Source organism: Diabrotica undecimpunctata, chromosome 3 (assembly GCF_040954645.1).
Source record: "Diabrotica undecimpunctata isolate CICGRU chromosome 3, icDiaUnde3, whole genome shotgun sequence".
In the NCBI taxonomy this organism is placed as follows: Eukaryota; Metazoa; Arthropoda; class Insecta; order Coleoptera; family Chrysomelidae; genus Diabrotica; species Diabrotica undecimpunctata.
In genome coordinates this window covers 157,952,230-157,965,202 of record NC_092805.1, presented here as the reverse complement: position 1 = coordinate 157,965,202, position 12,973 = coordinate 157,952,230, and the positions used below count along the sequence as shown (strand labels likewise).

Here is a 12,973-nt window from a genome sequence, read left to right as displayed (position 1 = left end):
CTAGGTCCGCTTGTCAAGGAATGAAAAAATTCCTAATAAATTCTTCCTTATCGTTGGATATCCGATACCAATTTGTAAAAACATTCATTTATTCCATATTGCTATAATGAGTGGAAACATGGACTCTCGGAATCACAAGTATGAGACGTGTAGAAGTCTTTGAGATGTGGGTTTTTCGAAGGATGCTGAAGATTTCTTGGACAGAGCACGGGACCAACAACGAGATGATGAGAAGAATGGGGACTGAGAGAGAACTCCTAAATATTGTTAAAATCAGAAAAACGAGTAATCTAGGACATATTTAAAGAGGGGAAAAATACAACTTCCTACGACTGATAATAGAAGGGAAAGTGGAAGGAAGAAGAAGGTCCAGGAAGAAGAAAATGCTCCTGGCTGAAATATGTAAAATACTGGACAGGCATGAACACATTTGATACTAAGAACAGCTCAAGATAGAGAGCAATTTGCTGTAGTTATAGCAAACCTTCAGTAATGGAGAGGGCACTTTAAGAAGAAGAAACAACATAAACAGAGGACTAGAATTAATAACAACGATTAGGAAATAATGAGAATAAGCCGTATAATGATTTAGAGTATTTAGGCCGTATAATGAAAAATGACAAATATCTTGTTAGGTCTAATAATTAAACGAAATATAGAAGGCAGCAGAGGCCTAGTCAGAAAAACAATGTCATTGTTTTGCAACATCAGAGCTTCAACAGGCATAAATATTCAACAATTACTAAGATCTGCGCAGAATAGGGAAGATTTTAATGTAGTGATCGGAAACCTCCAATAATGGAGAAAATCAGATCACATCAATAACTAACTAAATCACTTTGAAATTGTATGATAATTTTATTAATACACAGTATACTATTTACTTCCTGTATGCAAATAACATGTTCAATGCATCAAGAATGAGGTATTATTAATAAAACGCATTAATAAGATGTATTAAATGTAATTTATTGGTTGATATTGTTAATCGTCCTTTTAAAATTATGCAACCACAACGAAGTGAATAAAAACCGAATAAAAATAATTAGGTGTAAATAAATAAACAAACAATGAACTTGAACTCGCATGTGACCGATGTAGGATAGCTTTTTCTCAACTTTCTCATGAACTTGTTATTCTTTGGCGTTTTCTGTGCTAGGGGAGATAAGGGAAATCAAAAACCCACGCAAATAAAGTTATACCCTGTAAATAAATGTTTAAGAGTAGTATCCAAATGTACTACAGTAGACTCTAATACAATCTATCATACTAACTAATTCTATTCTACGGAAGCGGGCGATTTTGCAAACATCGATTAATTCCATTGATACTTTGATATTGATGAAAATTCATTATACAGTCGACTCTCGTTAATTCGAAACTTGAGGGAATCTTAAAATATTACGATTTATTGAGGTTTAAAATATCAAATGGTTCGAAATTTGTGAGAGAAAATGAATAATACATGTATGTATTCATAATGTGAATTAATCAATCTTTCAAAGGAACTGTATTATATTGGCTTGCTTCAAAGCACATTGCTGCTGCTCAGACTGCTCAATAATTTTTTTAAGAGAAACGTGCCTGAAATGCTTTTTCATCACTTTCGTTTTGTAGACAGCAGGTTTGTAAGGTATCGAATGAGGATATTGCTTCCTTAACTGACACCTCTGCCAAAGGTTCTGATGTATCGTGCTCATCAAAGTCAGAAAAACTCTAATGCTGATGTCAACTAATGGTTTTATTGCTGGTTCTTCTTCCTCCATAAGTATTGGAAGATTTTCCAGATCTCTTTTTAAGAAACCGGATTTTTTGAACCAGTTGAGCTAAAACGAGCTTAACAATTTCTTTGCGATAGAACATCTTAAAATTATGAATGATCCCTTGGTCCAATAGTTGCAATTTGGAAGTTGTATTTGACGGAAAGAAGTAGAGTTCCACGTTGGACAAGGTAGGAGGACTGTTGTTGACAGTGCATATGTCTAAAAATAGTAAAATTTGCCGCTTTTACCGTTTTATGTCCCCATTAACTGTTTAAAGCCAATTGTTCTGTCGTCATCCAAACTTTTTTGTTAGCACGATAATCCGTAGGAAACGATTTCACATCTTTCAAACATCGTGGTTTCATTGCTTTTCCTATCACTAAGGGCTTAAGTTTTTCCGATCCGTTCACATTTACTGTCCGATTTTTTTCGTTCGAATTATTAAGTGCATAAAAATGTAATGATTTAGTTTGAAATATAAAGAGATTTTGTAGGGAACTCGTGATAACTTTGAATTATAGATAGGTTCGAATAATCGCAGGTTTTAATTTAACGCGAGTCGACTGTATAAACAAAACACGAAAAATTTGAATTTTATCACATATCACTGTGATAACCATAACAGTGGATTTAAAACAGTGAATAGTTTCTAAGAACATTTGTATAGAAAAACAATTCGGGATTATTTAGAACGTAAGAAAATATTGTTTAAAATTTTACAATTAATGATACATGGTTTTGTAGCAGATAAGAATTCAAAATTAATGTTAGATATATAATGGGTTGTATATTATTTTCGAAGGTAATGCTATGAATAGATGTACAAAGAGGCATTTGCCTGTAGCAAAACAAAAGAAAGCCTAGTCGATATCATATCCTGTTAATTGGGGGAAAAACCAATTACAGTAAACACGCTTGATTTCTTGAAATTTAAAATTAGGAAAATTTGAAGTTTCGTAGTGGGATGAATTTGTATGAATGAATGCTGATTGGCAGGAAGGTACTAGGGGAGGAGAATAGGACAGTCAACTTGAAAATTGAACCAGGAGATTTGAATCATTGTGTTTTTCAGATCGAGAACGAGAAGTCCACTTTAAGAACAGTGTGTGGAATCATTATTGTGTTTTTAACAGCCAGAACAAGAAGTACAGTTTGAGAACAGTGTGTGAAAAAGAAGTATAAGTTTTTGTGTGTGAGTTTAAGTTGATGAGCAGAATAGTTGTAGACGAATTGAGACTCAGGTCGAGAATCTTAAACTCCTTGTGTCCGAAGAGACTCCTAAATCTTTAAGAAAAGGAAAAAAGTTATAAAGTTTGTACAAGATAATCATTAGAGGCGGGAGACGCAATTTGCGGAAAGAGTCCCATTATTATTATTGTGAAACGAGTCGGAGGTGTTTTTTTTTATTTGGAGAGAAACTGAGTACTGTTTTTTGTGTCAACAGTTTTTGAAGGGGGAAAGCAGAACCACACGTGTTTTGGAAAATTGGACAGTATTTCGGGAACACAAACCGAAGACTAAGTCAGTATCCGTTGGGAGACATCGCAGAAAGAAGATAAAAAAGATCAGTGAATTTGTTTGTGAAATAAGCATTGTATATACATTATATATTTTATTTAAACTCATATCATAAAGCAATTGATAAAAAAGAATTGAATTGAAGTCAGAAAATTTGCATATAATAAAATTTCGTTGTTTTTAACAAAGTTAATGAGAACAATTTTGCAGTAAATCAAATAAATTGGTGTTAAAAAGGAAATAACAGAATTAAGTTTTGTTTTGCTCTGAGGAATAGATAATTCAGTGTATACAATTTTTACGTTGATAGTTATATATGGCATTGAAATAAATAATGATTGTTTTAAAAGGTTATAAATTGTGTTATTTATTCCCTTTGTCTATCCTAAAGAAAGCCAGCATCCAGGAAATACTTCTTCTTCTTCTCGTGCCACTCCTAGCGGAGATTGGAAATCATCATGGCCACTGCGACTTTGTTAGCAGCGCGCCTAAAAAGTTCAATCGAACTACACCCGAACCATTCACGTAGATTACGAAGCCACGATATTTTTCTTCTTCCCACACTTCTTTTGCCCTTAATTTTGCCCTACATGATATTTCGATCAGGAAATACTAGAAGCCACGAATAGAAAGTAAAATAAATTGATTGTGTAGTAAAGAACCCTGAGAAATTAAATATTATTTGATCTAGTTTAAAAAATTAAAGCAAAGCAGATCATAATAATATATTATATGGGAAGTTCAAGAATGTGACGAACCGCAAAACACCGCAGGAAGAGGGATGACTGGGTAAGGTTAAAAACAAAAGTCGAGGATATCGTAACAAAAATTGCCCAAACTCAACTGGAGATTCGCAGGCCACACTGCCAGACAATACGACCAACGTTAGAACGTCACAATACAACATTTGCCATACAAAGATAGATGACTAAAATGAATACCACAGATGAGATGGGTAGATGGAATCAAAAAAATAGCCGGAACAAATGGGAAGTATTTACTCGCGATAGAATTCGACGTAAGGAGTTAAAAATGGACGATAGAGGGTTAAAAAGAAGGGCAAAAGTATTGACTCAATTGACACCAAAACATTTCGACCGCATCTACGAACTTTTATCTTTCTCCTTAAATTTCATCATTCGACTTCATTTAGAAAAACCTTTTTGATAATATTAATTTAAAATATTGCTTATTTCTTCAGAACCCCTAAACCCCTACCTATTTTTAAGTATATTTTATACTCACTTTTTCATATTGATATATTAATTAGCTTTTGCAAAGACTAATTTATTAAAATCTTTAGCTTGTTTAGATGAAAGTTGCTCCAGTTGCTCTATGCTAATTAGAAAATTTAACTAAAAGTTTATTCTAATAGTAAATCTTTCGTTAATCGGAAACTACTGGTTTTTCAAGGAATTTGATGATGACCAAAACAAAAACAAAAAACAAAAACGTTAATTCACTTCATTGAGGATTACATTTCTATCGCCCATACATTTTCCTTTTTTTTTATTCTTTTTCTCTTAAGCCAAAATATAAAAATATAAGATATTTATCATCTATTCTGGATTCTCGAAGGTTCTGTTGTATCCTTTCATGTTGTACAGAGTCTCAAGTTACTACTAGATCCGGGATCGGCTTTAAAGAATAGAATGTCATAAAATGTCATTATTTTACTTCTATTTTTGAGTTTAAGTGGATATTTCTTCTCCATGTTTTTCGAAAAATAGTGATGGGAGTAAAATACCTATCCTTATATATCCTCTGTTATAGTCATTTTATATAGTTCACATACTGATCGTCTTAACAAAAAACGTTTGACCTTGATTTAGTTAATATATGTATATAAAGCTTTGTACCGAGTTGCCCCCAATGCATTACGATTACCATTGTGCAAAAGCAATCCTCAGTGCGTAGAAGTCGCACAATATCTTATGCAAGAGCTATCGACCACATTTTTATGTAAATTATTCACACTCGGCTGACAACGAAAATCGCCAGCGGCCATGATAATTAAGAAATTTGTGTCTACTATGATAGATAGAGTCATACTAGAGTTGTTTCTCTTTTGTTCTCATTTTTTCGTGGATCGTTAGATAAAGCAGTAGGAAATGGAGAGAGCAAAAGCTATTTAGTTAAATAATTCCCAACGCACTTCTTCAAGCGAATTAAAAGAACTTAGCTAAACATTGGCGTACTAACATACTATTTTGGGCCTTGTTAGTTATTACGAAGTACTGTGTACTACTGTACAAAAGTATAATATAAAAATAATGCTCAGTACTGAGACTGTTTGATGAGTTAAATCAAACATTTCTAAAAATGAAAAATATATAAACTTACCTCCTCATAGTCTAATTTTGAAGTCAACGTAAATACACCGGTTTGAGGATTAAGGGAAAATACATCATTTGCCCAGTCACTGATGACAGAATAAGTCAACTGTGCATTCATTCCCAGATCTGGATCTGTGGCTTTAATTTGACCAACTCTGGAGCCTCTAGGAGCATTTTCTGGTATATCAAAGGAGTAGGCGCTTTCCAGAAAAACTGGAGGGTTGTCGTTCGTATCTGTTACCTGTAACAAAGAGCTAAATTTTAATAATTGTACTATGTTTTTCTTATAACGAAGTACCACCCAAACTATTACAACAGTAATTTAAACAAATTTTTCATCTTGCCTTCTTAAAACTCTGTGACATCCGCTAGTTGAGCCCAGTGTTAATCTCTATTCATTAGAAAACAGAACTTAATTTAAATCATTTTTATTTCAGACATGCTGAGTTTGTAAAAAGCTAAGTTGTGAAAGTATCGTAGATACTGGAGCGGGTTTCCTTGGGTTTAAATTTAAATCATGTTTCTCCGACCGTCGCGTCGTCTAACTAATCGTAGTAGTAGAAGGCGACTAATGAATAGAATGGAAGATCTATAGCCATCACATGTTTCGTAAGAAACTCAACACCAACAAATAATGCTACGGTGTCGGTGGTCGGAAGGGGGCTACTAATATTAGAGACGAATCCTTTAGATGTACTGGTAATCTGGCTGGGTCTCTAGTATCCGAGAGGAATTTGTTGTTGGATTACTCTAGTCTAAATCCACATAATGCCCAGAAAGCACGTACTAAGCAAGTACACGTGTTTCGCCTAGGCGTCGTCTAGGAGATTCCGCTCCTTGGTGGCGATTACCCGAACGCGTCAAATGTGTCGATATAAACTTGCAATCAGTAGCTTGTCTAGTGTGAATTAGATCGTTGATGGACTCGCAGGAGCATTATTTGCCTAGAATAGGATAGTCGTCGTGTGCATAAGAATGCTTTAACCTCATATATTTTCCTTAATAATTGGTTTTGAGGTAGTACTGACACTCCCGTAAATTCCGCCATGTAGATGACCTTTATATACATTTATTCATGTTGACACGCCCCCTTTGGTGGGAAGAAAAGTGGCTTTATACTTGATAGGAGTATTCTGATAAGATTAGTCTTCTCCCAGGACGGAAGACGTATCCTCTTGTGCATAAGACACATTGCTCCTGGAAATGTAATTCAACTAGTGATACCGCCTTCCATTACCCGCCAGTAGGATCCTTAAGTGCATAATGATGAGCCGGAGTAAGGATGGAACAACAGATTTGCAGCGTTTATAATACTCAAATTATCTTTTCAAAATCTGATAAGACACTGGCCATGCTAATCCTATTAGTTGTCAAGGTCTTAGATCTCTAGTTAAAAAACCCAACAAGGCCAAGTTTTTCGGCCAACATTCTTACATATCGGCTAATCTCGGCTCTATGTTGAGGGCATTTAAGTTAACCTAGAATCCAAGTTTGAACAGTCGTGCTGGGGGGTCATGGCTTAAAGTGATTCTGACGTAATAGAGAGGTATGATCAAAAATTTATCGTAACTTGCAGTTTTATGACATTTACTTCGGAATATTTTTGAATGAGTCATTTGGCCTCGTAAACTCGCACTAGGACCTACAAGATCTGAATGTGAATATCCTACATTTATGTTTGTGGCTTTCAGGTAGATTATAATATAGTTCATAGCTGTAAAGTTTCTTTTGGGTCGAGGTCTTACTGCAACATGTAATTAAACCTTTTCCTCCCTGCATAACTCGCTGGACTACTTTTAGCCCAGGCTGAATTTTGTGTCGGTTTCGCTGAACACTTGTCAATAGGTACAATTAATTTAGGTACAATCAACTAAAGTATTTTTATATATATTTGGGTATCACATGCAGCAACTTAAACCTATTAGCTCGTAAGGTTTTATTATGCAATTTGCAATTTAGTTAAATTTTAAAGGTATACTTATTTAACAGAATGTTTTCTAAATAAATGTTTGTGGCTTTCAGGTAGATTATAATATAGTTCATAGCTGTAAAGTTTCTTTTAGGTCGAGGTCTTACTGCAACATGTAATTAAACCTTTTCCTCCCTGCATAACTCGCTGGACTACTTTTAGCCCAGGCTGAATTTTGTGTCGGTTTCGCTGAACACTTGTCAATAGGTACAATTAATTTAGGTACAATCAACTAAAGTATTTTTATATATATTTGGGTATCTTCTTCTTCTTTTGGCATCATAACCCTGGATGGGTCTTTGCCTGTCTGGCTATGTCCTTCCATTCAGATCTCTCTTGTGCCCTTCTTCTTCATTGTTTTCAGGTCGTCTTCCACGTCATCCAACCATCTCGTTCTGGGCCTTCCTTTTTTTCGCCTTCCTATGGGCTTCCATTGTAACATTTTCTTTGTTGTTTTTGCATCGTTTTGTCTCTGCACATGTCCCAGCCATGACAGTCTTTGACTTTTCACAAATCTTACAATGTCATAACCTTCATTTAACTCATTAACCTCGTCGTTTCTCCTGATTCTCCATGTGTCATCTTCCTCTTGTACCGGGCCATATACTTTCCTCAGTATTTTTCTCTCGAATGTCCTGAGTTGGGCTTCATCTTTTTTCGTCATTACCCAAGTTTCACATCCATAGGTTACTACGGGTCTAATCAGTGTTCTGTAGATAGTCATTTTGGTTCTTTTGTCTAATAATTTCGATGTCATCAATCTTTTATTAGCATAGTATGTACGATTCCCGCTGGAAATACGTGCATTAATTTCGCTACTTACGGAGTTATTCTGATTGATTTCTGTGCCGAGATATGTAAAGGCATCCACTCGTTCGATAGTATAGTTGTCTATTGTGATATTATTTTCATTGTTAGTTATTCTTTTGACTGTCATATACTTCGTTTTTGCTTCGTTTATTTTGAGACCTCTTTTTCTTGCTTCAGGATCAATTTGTTTGAACACTTCCATTAGTCGTGGCTTATTCCTACTAATGATGGCTACATCGTCTGCATATGCAGTAATTTGTACTGATTTGGGTATCACATGCAGCAACTTAAACCTATTAGCTCGTAAGGTTTTATTATGCAATTTGCAATTTAGTTAAATTTTAAAGGTATATTTATTTAACAGAATGTTTTCTAAATAAATATTCCATCTTCAGTGCTGGTACTAGATATATATGTTTAAAATCACTAAATATATGGGTGCAACCCTTCTAAATGTTATTTACTTGGTATTACGAGTAGATGGTTGCTGATAATTTTGCAATTGAACGACCCCACAAATTTGAACTTAAAGCTTATCCCTCCTTCAACTCATGAAAAAAATAAAATTGCGTCCTCTGAAAAATGCACGATCCGGCCTAAAAAAATGTAACATTTCAGTAGACTGTATGTTCTCACTAGAATAAAAAGCAAACGATTTTATTGATTACAATTTGAAACCCAATAGATACATTACTCTTTGTAATTTTTAAATAAATTATGGAATTGTTCTGCAAAACACTAGTTTCTTTCTGTAGAAATTATTTATGTACTGAATCAAAAATTATGAAGCTTCTGTATAGCTATGGTGGGTTGTATGTGTTATTCACAGCTGTGTTTAAACATTTTTTCACCGAACTATTCCCTATACATCATAATTCTTATATAATAACAGCAGCTTATGTCGTCCCAGGAACGCAACTCAAAAATGATTCATGAATTATTTAAAAGTCATCTACTTTAAAATGTATATATGTCTGAATTGTCAATTTAATTTGGGCAGATAATAGTATAACAGTTATTTAGGTATCAAGTCGGCAAAGTAGCTCTTTATCTTTAGTAATAGACGAGTTTGATGAAGAGTATTTACTAACGTGGTGCATACAAAATTTTATCGCCAACCATAATACTATTTTTTTCACAACATTTTTTAAAAGATTTTGCTGGAAGAAGTTCTGAAGCTGTCTTTAATGACTTCTTACGTATTTCAGGTGGCGTACATATCACTTCTTCCATTTCCTTAAAAGCAGCACTACCACAGAGTAGTGGGCAGTACTGTATAATTTCAAATTGGTTGTAACACTTAAAGAAATTTTAATTTTAGACAAACTTTTTTACTTTTTCGTGTCTGGATCCGACTACTTGTTTTTTAGACAAAATAAAAATTTCATATGACAGTGGTGACAGATGACTTTCGTAGAATAGTCGATGTAATGAATATAATTTGCGGCAGATAAAGTTCTTCTTCTTTCAGTTCAATAAATTATTACTTTACTACTGCGTTGGCGATAAAATTAAATTATTAAAAGAATCGTTTGTATTACCAAGTAATAAAATAAAATCATTTGTTCAATTTGGATTTTAAGAACGGTTTCCGAAGTGAAAACCGAAACGTCGCAATAAACGCATTTTAAACAGAAATTGCGGTTAATTCTCATTAAAGATAGTAAATATCTAATGGCCAATCTGAAAGAGCTTAAGTTTAATCAAGCACAATTTCTAGATATTTTAAAACCACCAACACACACTACCTACAAAGAGAATACAAAAAAACCGACTTATAATTGTTTTCGAGATTTTCCTAATCGAGCATCTAATCGTGACGACATCAAAAGCCAATAGATCGTTAATTAAAAGCGCAAGAAGAACAAAGAGAGATTGATAAGATATTTTGAAGAAATGCGGAACTCGTTTCGGACACCACTCAACCTGCAGAGAAGGAGGAGGCGTATACCGACTATTATAACAGAGAAATGCTGGTATATAGTACAGGTGCTTGACAGCAAATACCTCGAGATTAACGATTTCGCATTAAATATAAGAATGAAATACTTGCAATTTCGAAAAAGGTAAAAATAAAAAAATATATATATTTTCACTGTGCATATCCTAAATTTAGAGATAAGCAACTGATACACCTTATTATAAATATAAGCGTAAAGGCCAAGAAAGTTAAAAAGGAAAAGACAGTTAAGCCTTGATTTCACGTACAGGGCGCTTGCGCATCCGCTTATACGTATTTCGGCCCAATAGGCCTCATCAGAACGGCTTTCGCAAACTCTCTGAACGTGAAATAAATCTTTTCTGTGTTAGGAAGCAACTCTAACATGGCTTCGTATAGACGCAATGTAGCGACATCTGATAATAAAATCGTAGACTAATTTTCGAAACCAAATTCAAGAATTCCGCTTTAATCTGTGCCTTCTAAGAATTGCAAGGCAAAACAGACGTTGATAAAGATGTTAAGAGAGACATGGGGAATCTAAAAATTGCATTCCACAACATATCTCCTCAACTAAGCAAAATTCTTAGCGAATTGGTTTCTAGTACTCGTATAGAGTATATCGAAATAAAAATACGAAATAAAAAATATCGATATACTCTGTACGAGTAATAGAAACCAATTCGATAACGATTTCTGCTTAGTTGATAGACATGTCGTGGAATGCAAATTTTAGATTCCCCATGTCTCTATTAACATCTTTATCAACGTCTGTTTTGCCTTGCAATTCTTAGAAGGCACAGATTAAAGCGGAATTCTTGAATTTGGCCAAGAAAGTTATTTGTCGATAATTTCAAATGAAAGTAAAAACAATTGACTAACTAAATTTAATATGAAATGTCAATGTCATTTTATATCAAGTTTATTAAACCTCTAATACAAAAATTGAAGTCGAAACCAAATAAAAATGAATGTCCAATTAAAACTCTGAGGTTTTGCAATTACACAAGCTAGATATCTGAATATAACCATCTGTAGTTCTAGTAAATGGTAAAATAAACGATAAGTAGGCTGAAGTCAACAATCTGTTTAATTATAGGATTGCAATTATTTGCAAAATTGATATAATCGTGTATAATTTACTACTGATGACGTCAAATGGTACTCAAAATATTGGTTACAGTTATAAAGGATGTATTATGAATTATATCAACAAAAGGGTTACGCAACATGATCTTGTGGCAGGCTACTTCCACTTTTTTTGTCATATGTATACTTTTATTTGTTCTGTGGATCAAGTTGTGGATACTACCCCTCTACCTCAACCTTGGTCTACTTCTTTGTCTAGATTCGTCGTGTTTCGCCAATAGAATATGTGAATGAAGGGTGTATATAATATAACTGTAACACTGTTTATTAGAACTGGATATATGGGTCTCCCATATATCCAGTCCATAGGAACTTTCGATTTTTAACGATTAGTAGCAGCTATATTGTTAAAGCTGCATCAACTTTTACTTCTTGTCTGGCAAAATGAGACCATGCCCTATGAATGGTTTCAAGGCGTCATAGAGGCGCATAAAAAGGCGATCAGCTGGAGTGTGACAACTACAGAGGTATAACCCTGTTAAAAACCGCTTACAAAATACTAGCAAATATTCTTTACGAAAGGCTATAAGTTTATACAGTTGGCATAGTTGGAAAATACCAAGCCGGGTTTACTCCAGAAAAATCAATAATTCACCAGATTTATTCAATAAGACAGATTCTCGAGAAAACATTAGAATTTAAAATTGAATCTCATCACCTATTTGTCGACTTCAAGGCCGCATACGACAGTGTCAAGAGAACAGTACTATACCAATCAATGCGTGAGTTTGGTATACCACAAAAACTTATCCGATTAACGAGAATGACAATGTCTAACTTAAAAGCCAGCTTTAGGATACAGGGAGAAAATTCTCGATCCTTTGAGATAAAGGATGGACTCAGACAAAGGGATGCCCTGGCTTGCCTCTTATTTAACATTGTCTTGGAAAAGGCAGTCCGAGACACACGAGATGGCGGTACTATTTACAATAGATCAATACAAATCTTAGAATACGCTGATGACATTGACATAATGACGCGTAGCAAGTGAGATGTTGAGCAATATTTCCTAGAATTGCAAACGGCGGCGAAACAGGTCGGTTTAGTCATCAACGAAGACAAAACCAAGTACATGTTGGTTACTAAGGTTGGTTACTATAGCGTGGTGGATAAATTTAAGTTCACTGATTCAGTAAGTAAGCAACCAACATTTGTACGTAGACGAAACGCATAATTCGTTTAAAAACATTGCCGCTGTTTGTGAGATTGTGCAGTAGAATCCGGAGCAGTTGATGTCACGTCGCTCACAAGAACTCGGCATTTCACAGACCACAAGTTGATCAATTTTACTTCGTGACTTAGGCCTGCAACCATACAAATTTAGCTGTTCCAGGAGCTGAAGATAAACGACCAAAGACAACTACGTGTGTGCGCTAAATGTACTTTGGAGCAGTTGGAAATTGAATCTAATTTTCATCGAAAAATCATCTTTAGCGATGGGCCCATTTTTCGATGAATAAGTACATCAACAAACAGAACTGTCGAATTT

At 34.5% G+C, this 12,973-nt stretch overlaps 1 protein-coding gene across 1 annotated transcript in view; it reads right to left on the bottom strand.

Annotated features, from left to right (window-relative positions):
* ft (cadherin-related tumor suppressor fat) overlaps positions 1 to 12,973 on the bottom strand; it is a 761,665-nt gene that overhangs the window by 120,393 nt on the left and 628,299 nt on the right. The window contains exon 3 of the mRNA XM_072527280.1: positions 5,625 to 5,858. Within this exon, the coding sequence (XP_072383381.1) occupies positions 5,625 to 5,858 (234 nt within the window). The remainder of the gene's footprint in view (positions 1 to 5,624; positions 5,859 to 12,973) is intronic.